Below are 13,170 nucleotides of genomic sequence, written 5' to 3'. Positions count from 1 at the left end.
TGAATACAGGTTGTTGACAATATGCTTGACTTTTCTCACGTCACAGTGACATTCTGTTGTGAGCACAAAGAAGGTAAAGTCTCAGCCTTTTTCTGATTTGGGAGGTATCTCCCAGATTCCTGTTCTTAAATCTCTGCTATTTGTTTCATTCAGTTTTCACCAGCCTTCCATCCCGCCAGGGGGTCTGCCTTCAGTTGGGTGTGCGCTTCACCAGAAAGCAACCCGATTCCTGGAGGGGAGCCCTGGCCACCCTCCCAGCGGCCACATGCTGCTGCAGCCCACCAGGGAGACCACTGAGCAACAGAGACTTCCCAGTAGTGGGGATGTTCATAATAAATCCCACATGGCTCCATCTCAGTGGTTCATCAGCAGTGAACAGAATGACTGGTTTATTTTTCTCTTAGTATTTCCAGCCATTTCCTTTTCAAAGAAAAGTTTTCATGGCATGCAGCATCATTGGGAATATAGGCTGCTTTATATTACGGAACCTGAATTCAGTTCATTTATTCTTCTTTATGTCCCCGAATACCTAATGGGCAGCATTTGAAAGAGCACCTACAGAACCATGAGGGTTGCTGTTTGTCACGTGACTGTGTTATTGAATGGGTCTCATTAAGCCTGAAGTGATTCAACAAGCATGACCTGTGTGTGATACTCTGGTGATTGAGTGCAGGATTGAAAAACATCAAGTCTGCCATTTACATTGTTCCTGTAGTGCTGCATTTTTAGAAGGGGAGGGGCTGGCTTTCCGTCTTGTTATACATGTGAGAACCAAGTTTTTATTTTAGGAAAATGACCCCACTGTGATAACTCTTCAGGTAAACATACAATGAATTAAATAGTAGTTTTGTTTTTTGTAAAGATTTTATTTTTTATGTTTAGAGAGAGGGGAAGGGAGGGGCAAAGAGAGGGAGAGAAACATCAATGTGAGAGAGAAACATCAATCTGTTGCCTCTCACATGTGCCCCAACCTGAGACCAATCCCGCAATCCAGGCTTGTGCCCTGCCAGGAATTGAACTGCCAACCTTTCAGTCTGTGAAACAATGCCCAACCCATGAAGCCACACCAGTCAAGGCTAAATATCATTTTCTTGTGTTTGATTCTGATTTTTGTGGTTGGGTGCATATGAATCTTTTGGTTCCTGAGATTGAGCGTTCTGTCTCCATTATCTCTATAATCAGAACAGGAAACAGAAAGGAAGGGAAGTTCTGCCCACATCCTGCCTGAAAGAGCTAGGTGTTTGACCTTATAGACTTGTGGGCGCTGTTTTAGCAGTTCTTAAATCAAGAGTTTCCCCTTGTCCTTCACACCCTGCTGCTATCTAAGTGCAGTGGCCCTAGCTCTGTGGTGAGAGCGGTAAGGTGTATGCCATTGCGAGAAGACCAGTGGCATCGTCTTCTCTAACCTGTCCTGTGCACAGAGGCCTGGTTCTGTTGCTGTGGCCTTTCATGGTGCTGGCCCAGTCCTAGGAAGAGGACTGCCTCAGCCCATTCGGGCTGCTCTGACAGAATACTGAGGACAGGGTGGCTTATAAACAAGATATATTCTTCACATTTCTGGAGCCTGGAAAGTTCAAGATCAAGGCATTAGTGGATTTGGTTTGTGGTTGGAACCTGCTTTCTGGTGCACAGATTGCTGTCTTCCTACTGATTCCTCACAGGGCATCTGGGGTCTCTTCAATAAGGACACTGATCCCATTCATGAGGGCTCCACCCTCTTGATGTCTACCTCCCAAAGGTCCCAACTCCAAATACAGTCACACGGGTTAGTTTTCAACACATCCATTTTAGGGAAGCACATTTAGTCTGTAGCAGGGGCCTGCATGAAATGTAGCCCCACTGCTGAGATTCAGGGCTCCATTCCTCAGTGCCTGGTAGAGAGCATCTGCCACAGTGAGTACACAAACCACGGACTCGATGAAAGGCTGGCTTACCTGGAGAGGTGATTTTGGAAATATATGATTAAATACATCGGGTATAGAATTGGAAATGGAAGATTTAAGATGGAGCAGTCCTCTACATTCTGAATCTGAAAAAGTACAATAGCAAGGCAGGGACATGCTTGGAGAACAGACAAACAGGAAAAGGCTGTCAAGAAATGGGACTCATTTAATTGCCATGGACAGCAGAGCCTGCACCAGGCAAAGTCTTCGGTCTGAAAGTTTAAATCAGCAGTGAGCTGGTGAACACAGATTTCTACTGTAGCTTCTACTATGGTTATATAATTGACTATCATTCTTGTGAAAATATAGCCTCGGTAGCCCTTATGCATGTAAAAGAACAGAATGAATGCTGAGGCAAATCCACACACGCCAACATTTTAAAAAAGATTTTATTTACTTATTTTTATAAAGAGGGGAAGGGAGGGAGAAAGAGAAGGAGAGAAACATTGATGTGAGAGAGAAACATCTACTGGCCACCTCTCATGTGAGCCCTGACCGTGGACCGAACCTGCAACCCAGGCAAGTGCCCTGATGGTGAATTGAACCAGTGACCTTTCGCTTTGTGAGGTGGTGTCCAACCAACTGAGCCACACCAGCCAGGGCCACCTACCAGCACTTTACTCTTTTCACCATACTGTTCAGAGTCAGCATTTGCGAACCTGGATGCTCTATAGCAATTATTTAAACACACTAAATATCATTATCATTAAATACTGTTTGTTCATTCGTCCTAGAATAGTATTGAGTGCTTCCTGTGTGTAAAGCATCTGACCTTTCTCCCATATGTGGTATTATACCAGACATTCTGTATGATGAGCAAAGCAGAAAAAGGTTCCGAAAAAGCAGCAGGCAGTAGGGGCCAATGTAACAAAGAAGGGAACGTCGTTTAATAAAATCCTGATCCAGACACTGAGAAGGCAGTCAGTCAGTTACCAACACCCACACCTTACGGCCCCTGAGGACCTGTGGCCTTCCCAAGAAACCAGGCGAGCACTGGTTGGTTCTGGAGCCATGCCGGCAGGAACTCAGAGCCCAGAGAATAACTAAACTAGTTTATGCATGCCTAGGGTAGTCCTGGGAAGGCAAGGGAATAGTTTTGCTTCTTCCTGATTCAGTCCCAGGGAAAATCAAAATTTCTGTGCAAATAAATATTTTTAATCTTGCATTTCTATATTCTAGTCATATATATTATATATAAAGTTTATGTGTTACTTTTTCTGATTAAAATTACGTAGACTTATTATAAAGAATTTAGGAATATATAAACATTTAAAATCATTTATGGTCTTTCTGCTACCTAGAGATAACCACAGTTTTTTTTTACTTAGATTTTATTTACTTATTTTATTATCAAAGTCACAAAATAGAATTTTATTTAATAAATACATATTTTAATATATCTTATTATGTTACTATAGTTGTCCCAATTTTCCCCCCTTCATCCCCCTCTGTCCAGTACCCCCCATACCCTCTAGCAGTCCCCCCTTAGTTCATGCATGGGTCATGCATGTAAGTTCTTTGGCTACTGCATTTCCTATATTGTTCTTAACATCTCCCTGTCTCTTCTGTACATATGAATTTGTACTTCTTAATCACTGCACCTTTTCCCCCCTTCTCCCCCTTCTCTTTCCCTTCTAATGATCTCCATATCTATGAATCTGTTTCCGTTCTGCTGTTTGCTTAGTTTGTTTTCTAGATTCAGTTGTTGGTAGTTGTAAATTTATTGCCCTTTTAATGTTCATAGTTTTGATCTTCTTTTTCTTAAATAAGCCCCTTTAACATTTCATATAATATGGTTTGGTGATGATGAACTCCTTTAGCTTTACCTTGTCCAAGAAGCACTTTATTTTCTCTTCCATTCTAAATGATATCTTTGCTAGATAGAGTAATCTAGGTTGTAGGTCCTTGCTTTTCATCACTTGGAATACTTCTTGCCAGTCACCTCTAACTGCAAAGTTTCTTCTGAGAAATCAGCTGACAGTCTTATGGGGATTTCTTTGTAGGGAACTCTCTGCTTTTCTCTTCCTGCTTTTAAGATTCTCTTTTTATCTTTAACCTTTGGCATTTTAATTATGATGTGTCTTGGTGTGGTTCTGTTTGGGTCCATCTTGTTTGGGACTCTCTGTGCTTCCTGGACTTATATGTCTATTTCGTTCACCAAATTAAGGAAGCTTTATTTCATATTTTTTCAAATAAATTCAATTTCTTGCTCTTTCTCTTCTCCTTCCATCACCCCTGTGATTCAAATGTTGGTACATTTGGAGATGTCCTAGAGGCTCCTTATCCTATCCTTGTTTTTCTTTGGATTCTTTTTTCTTCTTGCTGTTCTGATTGAATTTTTTTCTTCTTTATGTTCCAAATCATTTATTTGATTCTTGGCTTCATCCACTCCACTGTTGGTTTCCTATAAATTTTTCTTTATTTCACTTAGTTCAACCTTCATTTCCGCCTGGACTATTTTATGCTGTTGAAGTACCCAGTGAGTTCCTGGAGCATCCTGACACCAGTGTTTTGAACTCTGCATCTGATAGATTGCTTATCTCCATTTTGTTTAGTTCTTTTTCTGGAGTTTTGTTCTGTTCTTTCATTTGGGCCATATTTCTTTGTCTCCTCAGTTTGGCAGCCTCCCTGTGTTTGTTTCTGTGTGTTAGGTAGAGCTGCTTTGACTCCCTGTTGTAGTAGTGTGGCCTATTGTAGAAAAGCACACCAGTTAGTTGGATGGGGCAGAGCCTTAGGTAATTGCCAGGGCAGGCAACCCATGTTGCCATTCTGTATCTCTGTGTGAGGCGGGGGCGGGGGTGAGGGGGAGGCTCATAGAGGGGACAGTGCTGCTGCTTCACCTCTGAAGTTTTTTTTCTGGGAGGAAGCTGTCTCCCAGCACTTGCCCTGATACCAGACATTTCAGTTTCTCCCCGTATGCTACTGGTGCCCTTCCAGCAGTAGCCCTGGTGCCAAAGCTCACAGGGAATGAATCTGCGTTTAAGTCCTAAGTTTATTGCAGGCCCTTTAAGAGGGTCTCCTGAGAATCCTACAGTTTCTTCTGCCACCCTAACCCCCACTGGTTTTTATAGCCAGAAGTTATGGAGACTTGTTTTCCTGGTGCTAGAACCCTGGGCTGGGTGGTCTGCTGTGGGGCTAGAATCCCTCACTCTGGAGGTATCCCTCCTGACTTTTATCCACCATACATGGGTGTGGGACTGCCTGTTCTATCTCGCTGCACCTCTCCACATATCTCTGTGTCTACGCATCTCTCTGCATCTCCACCCCACCAACCATCTGGATGAATGTGGCTTCTTTAATTCCTTGGTTGTCAGACTTCCATACAGCTCAATTTTCTGATGATTCTGGGTGATAATTTGTGTTGTAGTCTAGTTGTAATTTTTGCTGTGGCTGTGTGAGGAGGCGAGCCGTGATTACCTACACTTCCCTCTTGACGGGAAGTCCCGTAGTAAAACTGCAGAACCTCAGGGTGCCAGAAAGCAATGCTACAGGATGGTGCAGGTGTACTCGCTGTTGTCCATCAGCAGCACGGTGCAGCTGTACTCGCGCTCAGGCTCCTGCTGCTGCCGCTCATCAACCTGCTCAGTCTCTTCCTGCCTGCCTACCCCTGGGAGAGGCTCTGCAGTACTGCAGACCCCGCAGAGGCACCCCTCAGTTAGGCAGCTCCATGCTGAACCTGGGCACCTGACCCCACCCCATCTGGGTGGCCACTGCTGCCTTCTGCTGGTTGGTTCCTCCATTTCTCCTTCTCCTCCACCACCTCCCCCAACCCAGAGCAAGTGCCACTGAGATACCCACAATTAATATTTTGTTTTATTTCTTCCCAGTGTATCTTTTATGTTTTTTTAAAAAAAATGTGGGATCATTTCATATCTTCTTGAACTTTTGGGGAATAGACTGACCCTGGATCATATTGATACTTAACAGACAGAGCTGTCTTTGGAGAGAGGCTTTGACCTTGAATGCATTTCACAGTAAGGAGACTGCTTCCTCTGACTGATTGGATGAGCCACTTTTCTTTCTTTTGCTATCATATTCTCAAGGAATCATAAAATCTTGGAACTGGTGAAGACCTCAGAGATCAGGGTCCATGGAATAGCGTTTAAATACTACACATGCCACAGGGCACGAAGGAGCATTCAATACTTGTGGCTTCTGTACCTTTTGTCTGGGTCGGCAGTACCACATCACAGGCAGAAGGGAGGGCCCTGTGACACACACTCCTGCTGCTGTATAGAGGTTAATAGCTGTTGACAACCAGGGGGAAAAGCCTGTTCCTCATACATTATATAAATGGAGCCCCAGCCAGGTGACTAGTTGGTTGGAGTGTTGTCCCGTAAACCAAAAGGTTGCAGGTTCAATTCCTAGTCAGCACATGCCTAGTTTGTGGGTTTGGTTCCTGGGTAGGGCTCGTGTTGGAGGCAACCGATAAATATTTCTCTCACATCTATGTTTCTCTCTCCCTCTCTCTCTGGAGTCAGTAAATATGTCGTTGGGTGAGGGTAAAAGAAAGATATAAATGGAGCCTGCCAGCCAATGATCATGGTTCCCATGAACTACTACTGCTTGCAGTCTGTCATAACCAGCAGTGTTCTCAGTGTCTGTCTCTCACAGAAGGACGTGAACTCAATCTTATTTTAGTACATTTGTCACATGAATAACATAGACTGTATCAGTGGAATATTAAAAATATAAAACAAGTTTTAAAATACAGAATATGTAATGATCCTTTGGCAACCCTACAAAATTAAAGACATTTAAATTTAGGATTAGGTTGAAAAGAGTTTTGAATTGAGGGGAAGTGGTTGCTCTGAGGATGAAAATGCTGATTAACTTAAAGTCTTATTATAAAACTGGTGAAAGTACTTTAAAGGAAAGGAATTAGAACTTAACTTCCCTTAAACTTAAATTTAGTTGCAAATGCCACTTATGTATTTAGTGTACCTCTGTTTATTATTAGCCTATTTCCATGAAGCTAGTATAATAGTACTCTAAAATAGTATGTTTTCTTGATAGTAAATCAGATTGTTAGTTTATTGAATTAGGACCTGAAGTCTTATTCCATGAAAATGCCTTTTTTTTTGCAAATTATACTGGAAGAGTGTAGTTTTTCACAACTGTAAAGAAATAAAATGTGAGCAGGACACTCGGATACAAGATAATGATTGTTATTTTGACATTAGCATATTCCTACTCTAGAGCTGTTTGAATTGCTTACCAATAGTTGAAAAGATAAATTCCATCTCTCCAAGGTACCACTTTGCAATCTTAAGTATATACATAAAAACTAGCTGGAACACTGAAAATCCTATGTCGTGGTGAATTTTAAAATTGTCATCTAGGATTCAGAATATTCTTATATTTACTCTTTATTGATAAAAATGTTTTTAATGGTCACAGAATTTAGATACCCCTAAGACTATGCCAAAAACATACCAAAGGGCAGCATTCCCCTATTTTGACAAATACTGGTCTAAAAGTCTAATGTTTCACTCACAAAGAGTTGATCTGCCACTTAAAAATTCGGGGGGTAGGGGGTGGTATGATTTCCAAACTTTACATGCACTCCATTTTTGACAGCAAAGCTCATTTACTCTTTCTTAATAAGAAATATAATTGCCACATGGATAAATAATTATACTGCCCAGTTAATGCATTTTCTTCCTACTTGGAAAACTGAACTATGAGAAGAAGGTTGCTTGATGAGCACAGAACCTCTCTCTGCACACAGCAGTCACTCCGAGTGTCAAGGAATCATTTTGATCGCCCCCTTCAGCACCTATAGAGAAACATGGTCCAATCCACTTTGATAAACGTCTCATCCAATCAGTGGTAATTTTCTTTTCTCTCAGTTCCACGTCGAACCCACGTCAGCCCTCAAACTTCTGTTTTGTATGTAGTTATACCATCTTCCAAACAAGTTTCCCAGTGTTCTTAAATGAAATCTCAACTCTTAACCTGTGAACAAAAGTAGAACAAATAACACTAATTCAGTGTGCAGGTCCCTGCACACTGACCAGGGCTTCTCCGTTTCCGTTCACTGCTGACATTCTCCGCGATCCCCTTTCTGAGGTGTGGGCTTCCAGATCTCCTGTTCATTTACTGTCAATAACATGCCTTTCATTTAAAAATATTAAACACTTACTATACTTAACTTACATGACTTTGTATCTAATTGTTTATAATTCTTGATTAGCTATATATTTTATAAATAATAAAATGTTAATTACTGTGATTTAGGGGATGTACAAAATGTCCTATACACATTAACAGATATAACTGTACTATCTCTGTGTTTTCACTTCAAAAATTAAGTTTAATAAATACAATTTGTTTTTTACTGTGTCACTCCACAGTACAGTTCTCCAGCATTTAATACATTTCCAAATGTAAAGTATGGCTTCCATATCAAGTCAGTGCTATAAGCCAATAATCCACCTTTATATCCGTTACAGTACCTGTTGCATATAGTAGAACAGAAAATCATTTTTTATTTTTTATTTTTATTGACTTTAGAGAGGAAGGGAGAAGGGGGAGAGAGAGAGAGAGAGAGAGAGAGAGAGAGAGAGAGAGAGAGATCAATTTGTTGTCCAACTTATTTATGCATTCATTGGCTGATTCTTATATGTGCCCTGACCAGAGATCGAACCTACAACCTTGGAGTATGCAGACGATGTTCTAACCAAGTGAGCTACCTGGCCACAGCCAGAGATAACATTTTAATGAATGATTAGATAAATAATATAAATGAATATCATCTGAATCCATTCCATCAACAGTTAAAAACCCCTCCCTTAATTTTGTCAGGACTACTCATCCAACTGATAGACATGTAGTCTTGCTGCAGCCTCCCAGGAAGAGATGTGATGCAGAAAAAAGTGCATCGGACTATTAGGAAGAGACCTTTTCCTGTAAATAAATATGGTCGCTCCCTCTTTATTCCATCTCCTCCACCATCAGTTGTGCTTGCTAGTAGGCACGACTTTTGTGGCCACTTCAACCTCATTTCTGTTCAGGAAGCTTCAATAGAAATTCTTAAGCTTTTCAAGAATGCTGCTGAAGACAGTTTTTTCAGTATCACATACTTGTTGAGCACATATATATTTTTGCAAATATATGTAAAAGAAAATTAAATAGGAAAGCTGTTATATTAGACTTTTATAAATATGAAATTTTATGTAATTCTATCTTTTATTTCCATACAGGCGGAAATACTCAGTGTCCTCAGTCACAGAAACATCATCCAGTTTTATGGAGTAATTCTTGAACCTCCCAACTATGGTATCGTCACGGGTAGGAACTCATTATTTGACTTTCTTTCCCCAATTACCTAGCTTTAGATTCCTTAATAAGCTAAAATGTTTAATATTAGGTTCAGTCATGAATCGTGTGCTACTGTCAGATGTCACTTTTGTTGCTATCAAGCATTAATAAAACTGATTATATCAATATAATTAAGAATGGTGTTTCCACTTCTACCCATGTTTAATTGTGCTAATTATATCTGCATAAATGCTACTTAAATACACTCGCAGCTGCAATACCAATATTTAAAGGTGCCGTTTAACTAAAATTTCATTTAATTAGTTGAAATGAGCGATGTTTTTTGTAAGTCTGTGACCTTTTACAAATTAAGATTTCTTGAGCTATTCATGTTGTAATTCTTTGCGAGGCATTTTAATCCCATTAGAGCATTCTTTCTTCAAGGTCTCGGACATGAGAACAATATTTTTCAGGTTTGGTCATCTGGGTTGGTAATGACCTTGATCTAAATTATCACATAATTTGGAACAGCGGTTTATAACCGGTAGAAATGTCCTTTCCAAAGAGGAGCACACAGAAAATTTTGCCCTATGAAAACACGGACATGTTTTTTAAATACTTTATACTCATGTTTGTACAATCCAATCAGCAGCTTTAGGGTCTATAATGAGTATAGTGTTCACTTTTACAGTAAATAACTTTGATCAGGTTCTTTATCATGGTAGCTCTTTGATTAAAACAAAACAAAAAACAAAAACCTTAGTAGATTAGCCCTGTCTTCTTCTACCATAGTGGTTAGAACTTGTATTGTCTTTATATTTAGAAAATAACAAGTAAAAACTCTCAATAGTATACAGCCCTATCACCCTGAACACTCCCGATCTCGCCTAAAAACCCTCAATAAAAAGTATTGGATTAGATACTTTCTTATAAATTATCTCATCTAATACAATAACCTATGAGATAAGTAAAATAATTTCTATTTTACAAATAAAAACCTAAAACTCTAAGTTAAGTAATTCTCCCAAGGTCACCCAGTTAGTGGTAGAACCAGTGTGGTAGGAATGTCCCTGGTTGATTTTAGAACCGAAGTTCCTGTCCTTGCACGCAAGCTATAATTACCCTGGTTCTTAAGCTCAAAGGGATTGTGATTGCTATATTATTTCCATCTTCTTGTAGCAGGCACTTTAACAAGCTTTTACTCTGATAAGTAGTATTTTTACCTAAGTTCTTAAGTAGTGGATATTTTATCCCCATTTAGCCACCTTTATATCTGCACCTGAAATGAGGTATGTGGCAGTTTATATCTTGAGCTTATATATTTTCTACTAACTAGAATACCCAAGAATGGGTTACATTGTTAGGGTCTATGTCATGCTTAACCTTCTAGGTTAGATTTCTGGTTTAAAGTTAAACCCTGTCTCTGACCCAGTTCCTATACTGCTGTTTGTTTCCTAGTCCATTATATTTACTTTTTACTGGTTGTGTTTACCTCGTATGTCTGCACCCAGTCTTCTGATTCTCATTTGTAACTTAATTTATTCTTATCTAGCAGATGAAAGTGTGATGCTGCAAAGAGATTAGAAACTCTGCTTTTTGTATTGTACCCTGTATGTTTAATGCTTTTGAGGATAAGATTTCAGCTTTAACTCACTCAGGGGACTATTGAAGTTTTCTAGTTTCTTTTGAGGTGAGGATGAAGACTAGAAAGAGAGACTTGAGTGATGGTATGAATCCTTTGTCTGAAAGTTTACTCAGTCCCTAGGAGGACATGAAACAGTCATTTTTTAGTCAGCTTATTCAAACTGGGTCTTCTCATCCAAAAGAGGGAGAAGGAATCCAAGCAGTTGGATAAGTATTTTTAAATTTTATTTAGTTTGTTTTAATAGACTAGCTAGTCCTTTATTTCATATACCCTTCTAATATTCTCTGCTAATACCTATTCCTACTCAAAAATCTTTGGTTATCAGTGACTAATGTTTTTAAGGCTATATTTAATTTCCCTGTAAGGCTAGTAAGTAGCATTAAATTTTATTATTAAACATTTCTCTTTTTTTTAAGATTTTATTTATTTATTTTTAGAGAGGGAAGGGAGGGAGATAGAGAGAGAGAGAGAAACATCAATGTGCAGTTGCTGTGGGTTATGGCCTGCAACCCAGGCATGTACCCTGGCTGGGAATCGAACCTGTGACACTTTGGTTCGCAGCCCGCGCTCAATCCACTGAGCTACGCCAGCCAGGACCTAACATTAAACATTTCTTTAAAACCACACAAGTTTCAGAATTACAAGGTAGTAGTAAATTTACGAGGTAAATTTACAAGGTAAATAGTATTTATAGCTCTTTTACTGGCCTATGAGTTTGATTGTTAAAGACACCTCTTAGCCAAGTTTTGATGTTTTGGAATGTATTAATTTGATAAGATTGCCTTTATTCCTAACTATGTTAGTGTTGTCTGTTTACAAGTATCTGCCAAAGAAATATGTGAACTTTTCAACCAACCTTCTCCAGCATTAAGATCCAGCCGTACTCTGTGTACAGTTGGTAGTGAACCACTGAGCCAAGTCTGGGAGGTGAGATGGGTTGGGGGTGATGATACTTACCCTGCCTCTTTAAGTGAGCACACTGAATTTAACATGCAAAAATATCAAAGTATAAATATGTTCAGAGAACTAAAAGAAACTGTTTAAAGAATTAAAGGAAAGTATAAAAACAATGAATCAACTAATAAAGAGTCACATCAAATAGATAGAAATTATTGTTGTTTTGTTTAAAAAAAGACCTAGTCAAAATTTTGGAATTGAAAAAGTAATTGAAACTTAAAATTCTCTAAAGTTGACTTAAAGCATATCTGAGATAGAAGAAGAAAAACAAATTAGTGAACTTAATACCAGATCAATAGAAATTATTTAATCTGAAAAAAATTTGAAGAAAAATGAACAGAACCTGAGACCTATGGAACAACATCAAGTATATCAATTGTGTGTAATAGCAAAGAAGAGGAGAAGGGTATAAAAATCTAAAATGAAAAAATAGAAACCTATTTGAAGGAATAATGGCCAGGAATACTTCCTGAATTTTATAAAATACATTAATCTACATACTTGAGAAGCTTAACAGATTCCAAGTTGGATAAAGGCAAAAGAACATATACCCAGACACATCATGGTCAAACTCTTGATAAAGCCAAAGTGAAAATTCTTGAAAGGAGCAAGAAAAAAACAACTTCTCATGTACAAGAGGACGACAATATGATTAATGACTGGCTCTTGTCTACAACAATGGAGGTATTGTAGACATTTAAAGTACTGAAAGAAAAAACCGTATCCAGGAAAATTATCTTTTAAAAAATGAGTTCAAAATAAAGACATTCTTGGATAAAAGATGAAAGAACTGTTGCCAGCAGTCCTGCCTTGCAAGAAATACTAAAAGAAGTCCTTCAGGCTGAAAAAAAATGCCAACAGATAGTCATTCAAATCTATGGGAAGAAATAAAGGGTACTGGAAATGACAAATATACGGGTTATATAAATGGCTCCATATTATATTTGCTCTCATTTTCTTAACATAATTAAGAACATGAGATTGTATAAGGCAATAATTAGAACACTGTTGACTTTGAAACATACATAGATACATATTATAGTAATAGGCTAAGGAGCGAAGGAGGGAATGGAACTCATTTGGAGAAAGGTTTCTGTATTTTACTGTAATTAAGAATATTAACCTACAGTAGACTGTGCTAAATTAAGATGGATTTTATAATTCCTTGAGCTACTACTAAGAAATTCTACTCAAGAAGAATAGTGAAAAGTCAGCCAAAGAATGAAAACAACAAACTAAGAATATTAACACCGAAGAAGGAATAGACGCTGAGGGTGGGAGACACGTAGAAGCAGATGGCAAATGTAGCCCAACATATCGTCAGTTACATCGAATGTGAAGAGTCCAAACACCCCAGTGGAG

General features: G+C 38.9%; 1 protein-coding gene across 3 annotated transcripts in view; it reads left to right on the top strand.

Moving 5' to 3' along the window:
- MAP3K20 (mitogen-activated protein kinase kinase kinase 20) overlaps positions 1–13,170 on the top strand; it is a 161,803-nt gene that overhangs the window by 58,697 nt on the left and 89,936 nt on the right. For all 3 annotated transcript variants that reach the window (XM_045856846.1, XM_045857604.1, XM_045858324.1), the window contains exon 3: positions 9,149–9,236. In XM_045856846.1, the coding sequence (XP_045712802.1) occupies positions 9,149–9,236 (88 nt within the window). The remainder of the gene's footprint in view (positions 1–9,148; positions 9,237–13,170) is intronic.

Source organism: Phyllostomus hastatus, unplaced genomic scaffold (genome assembly GCF_019186645.2).
Source record: "Phyllostomus hastatus isolate PE091 unplaced genomic scaffold, TTU_PhHast_1.1 phas_contig_1, whole genome shotgun sequence".
Lineage (NCBI taxonomy): Eukaryota > Metazoa > Chordata > Mammalia > Chiroptera > Phyllostomidae > Phyllostomus > Phyllostomus hastatus.
This window is presented reverse-complemented; position numbering and strand designations above follow the sequence as displayed.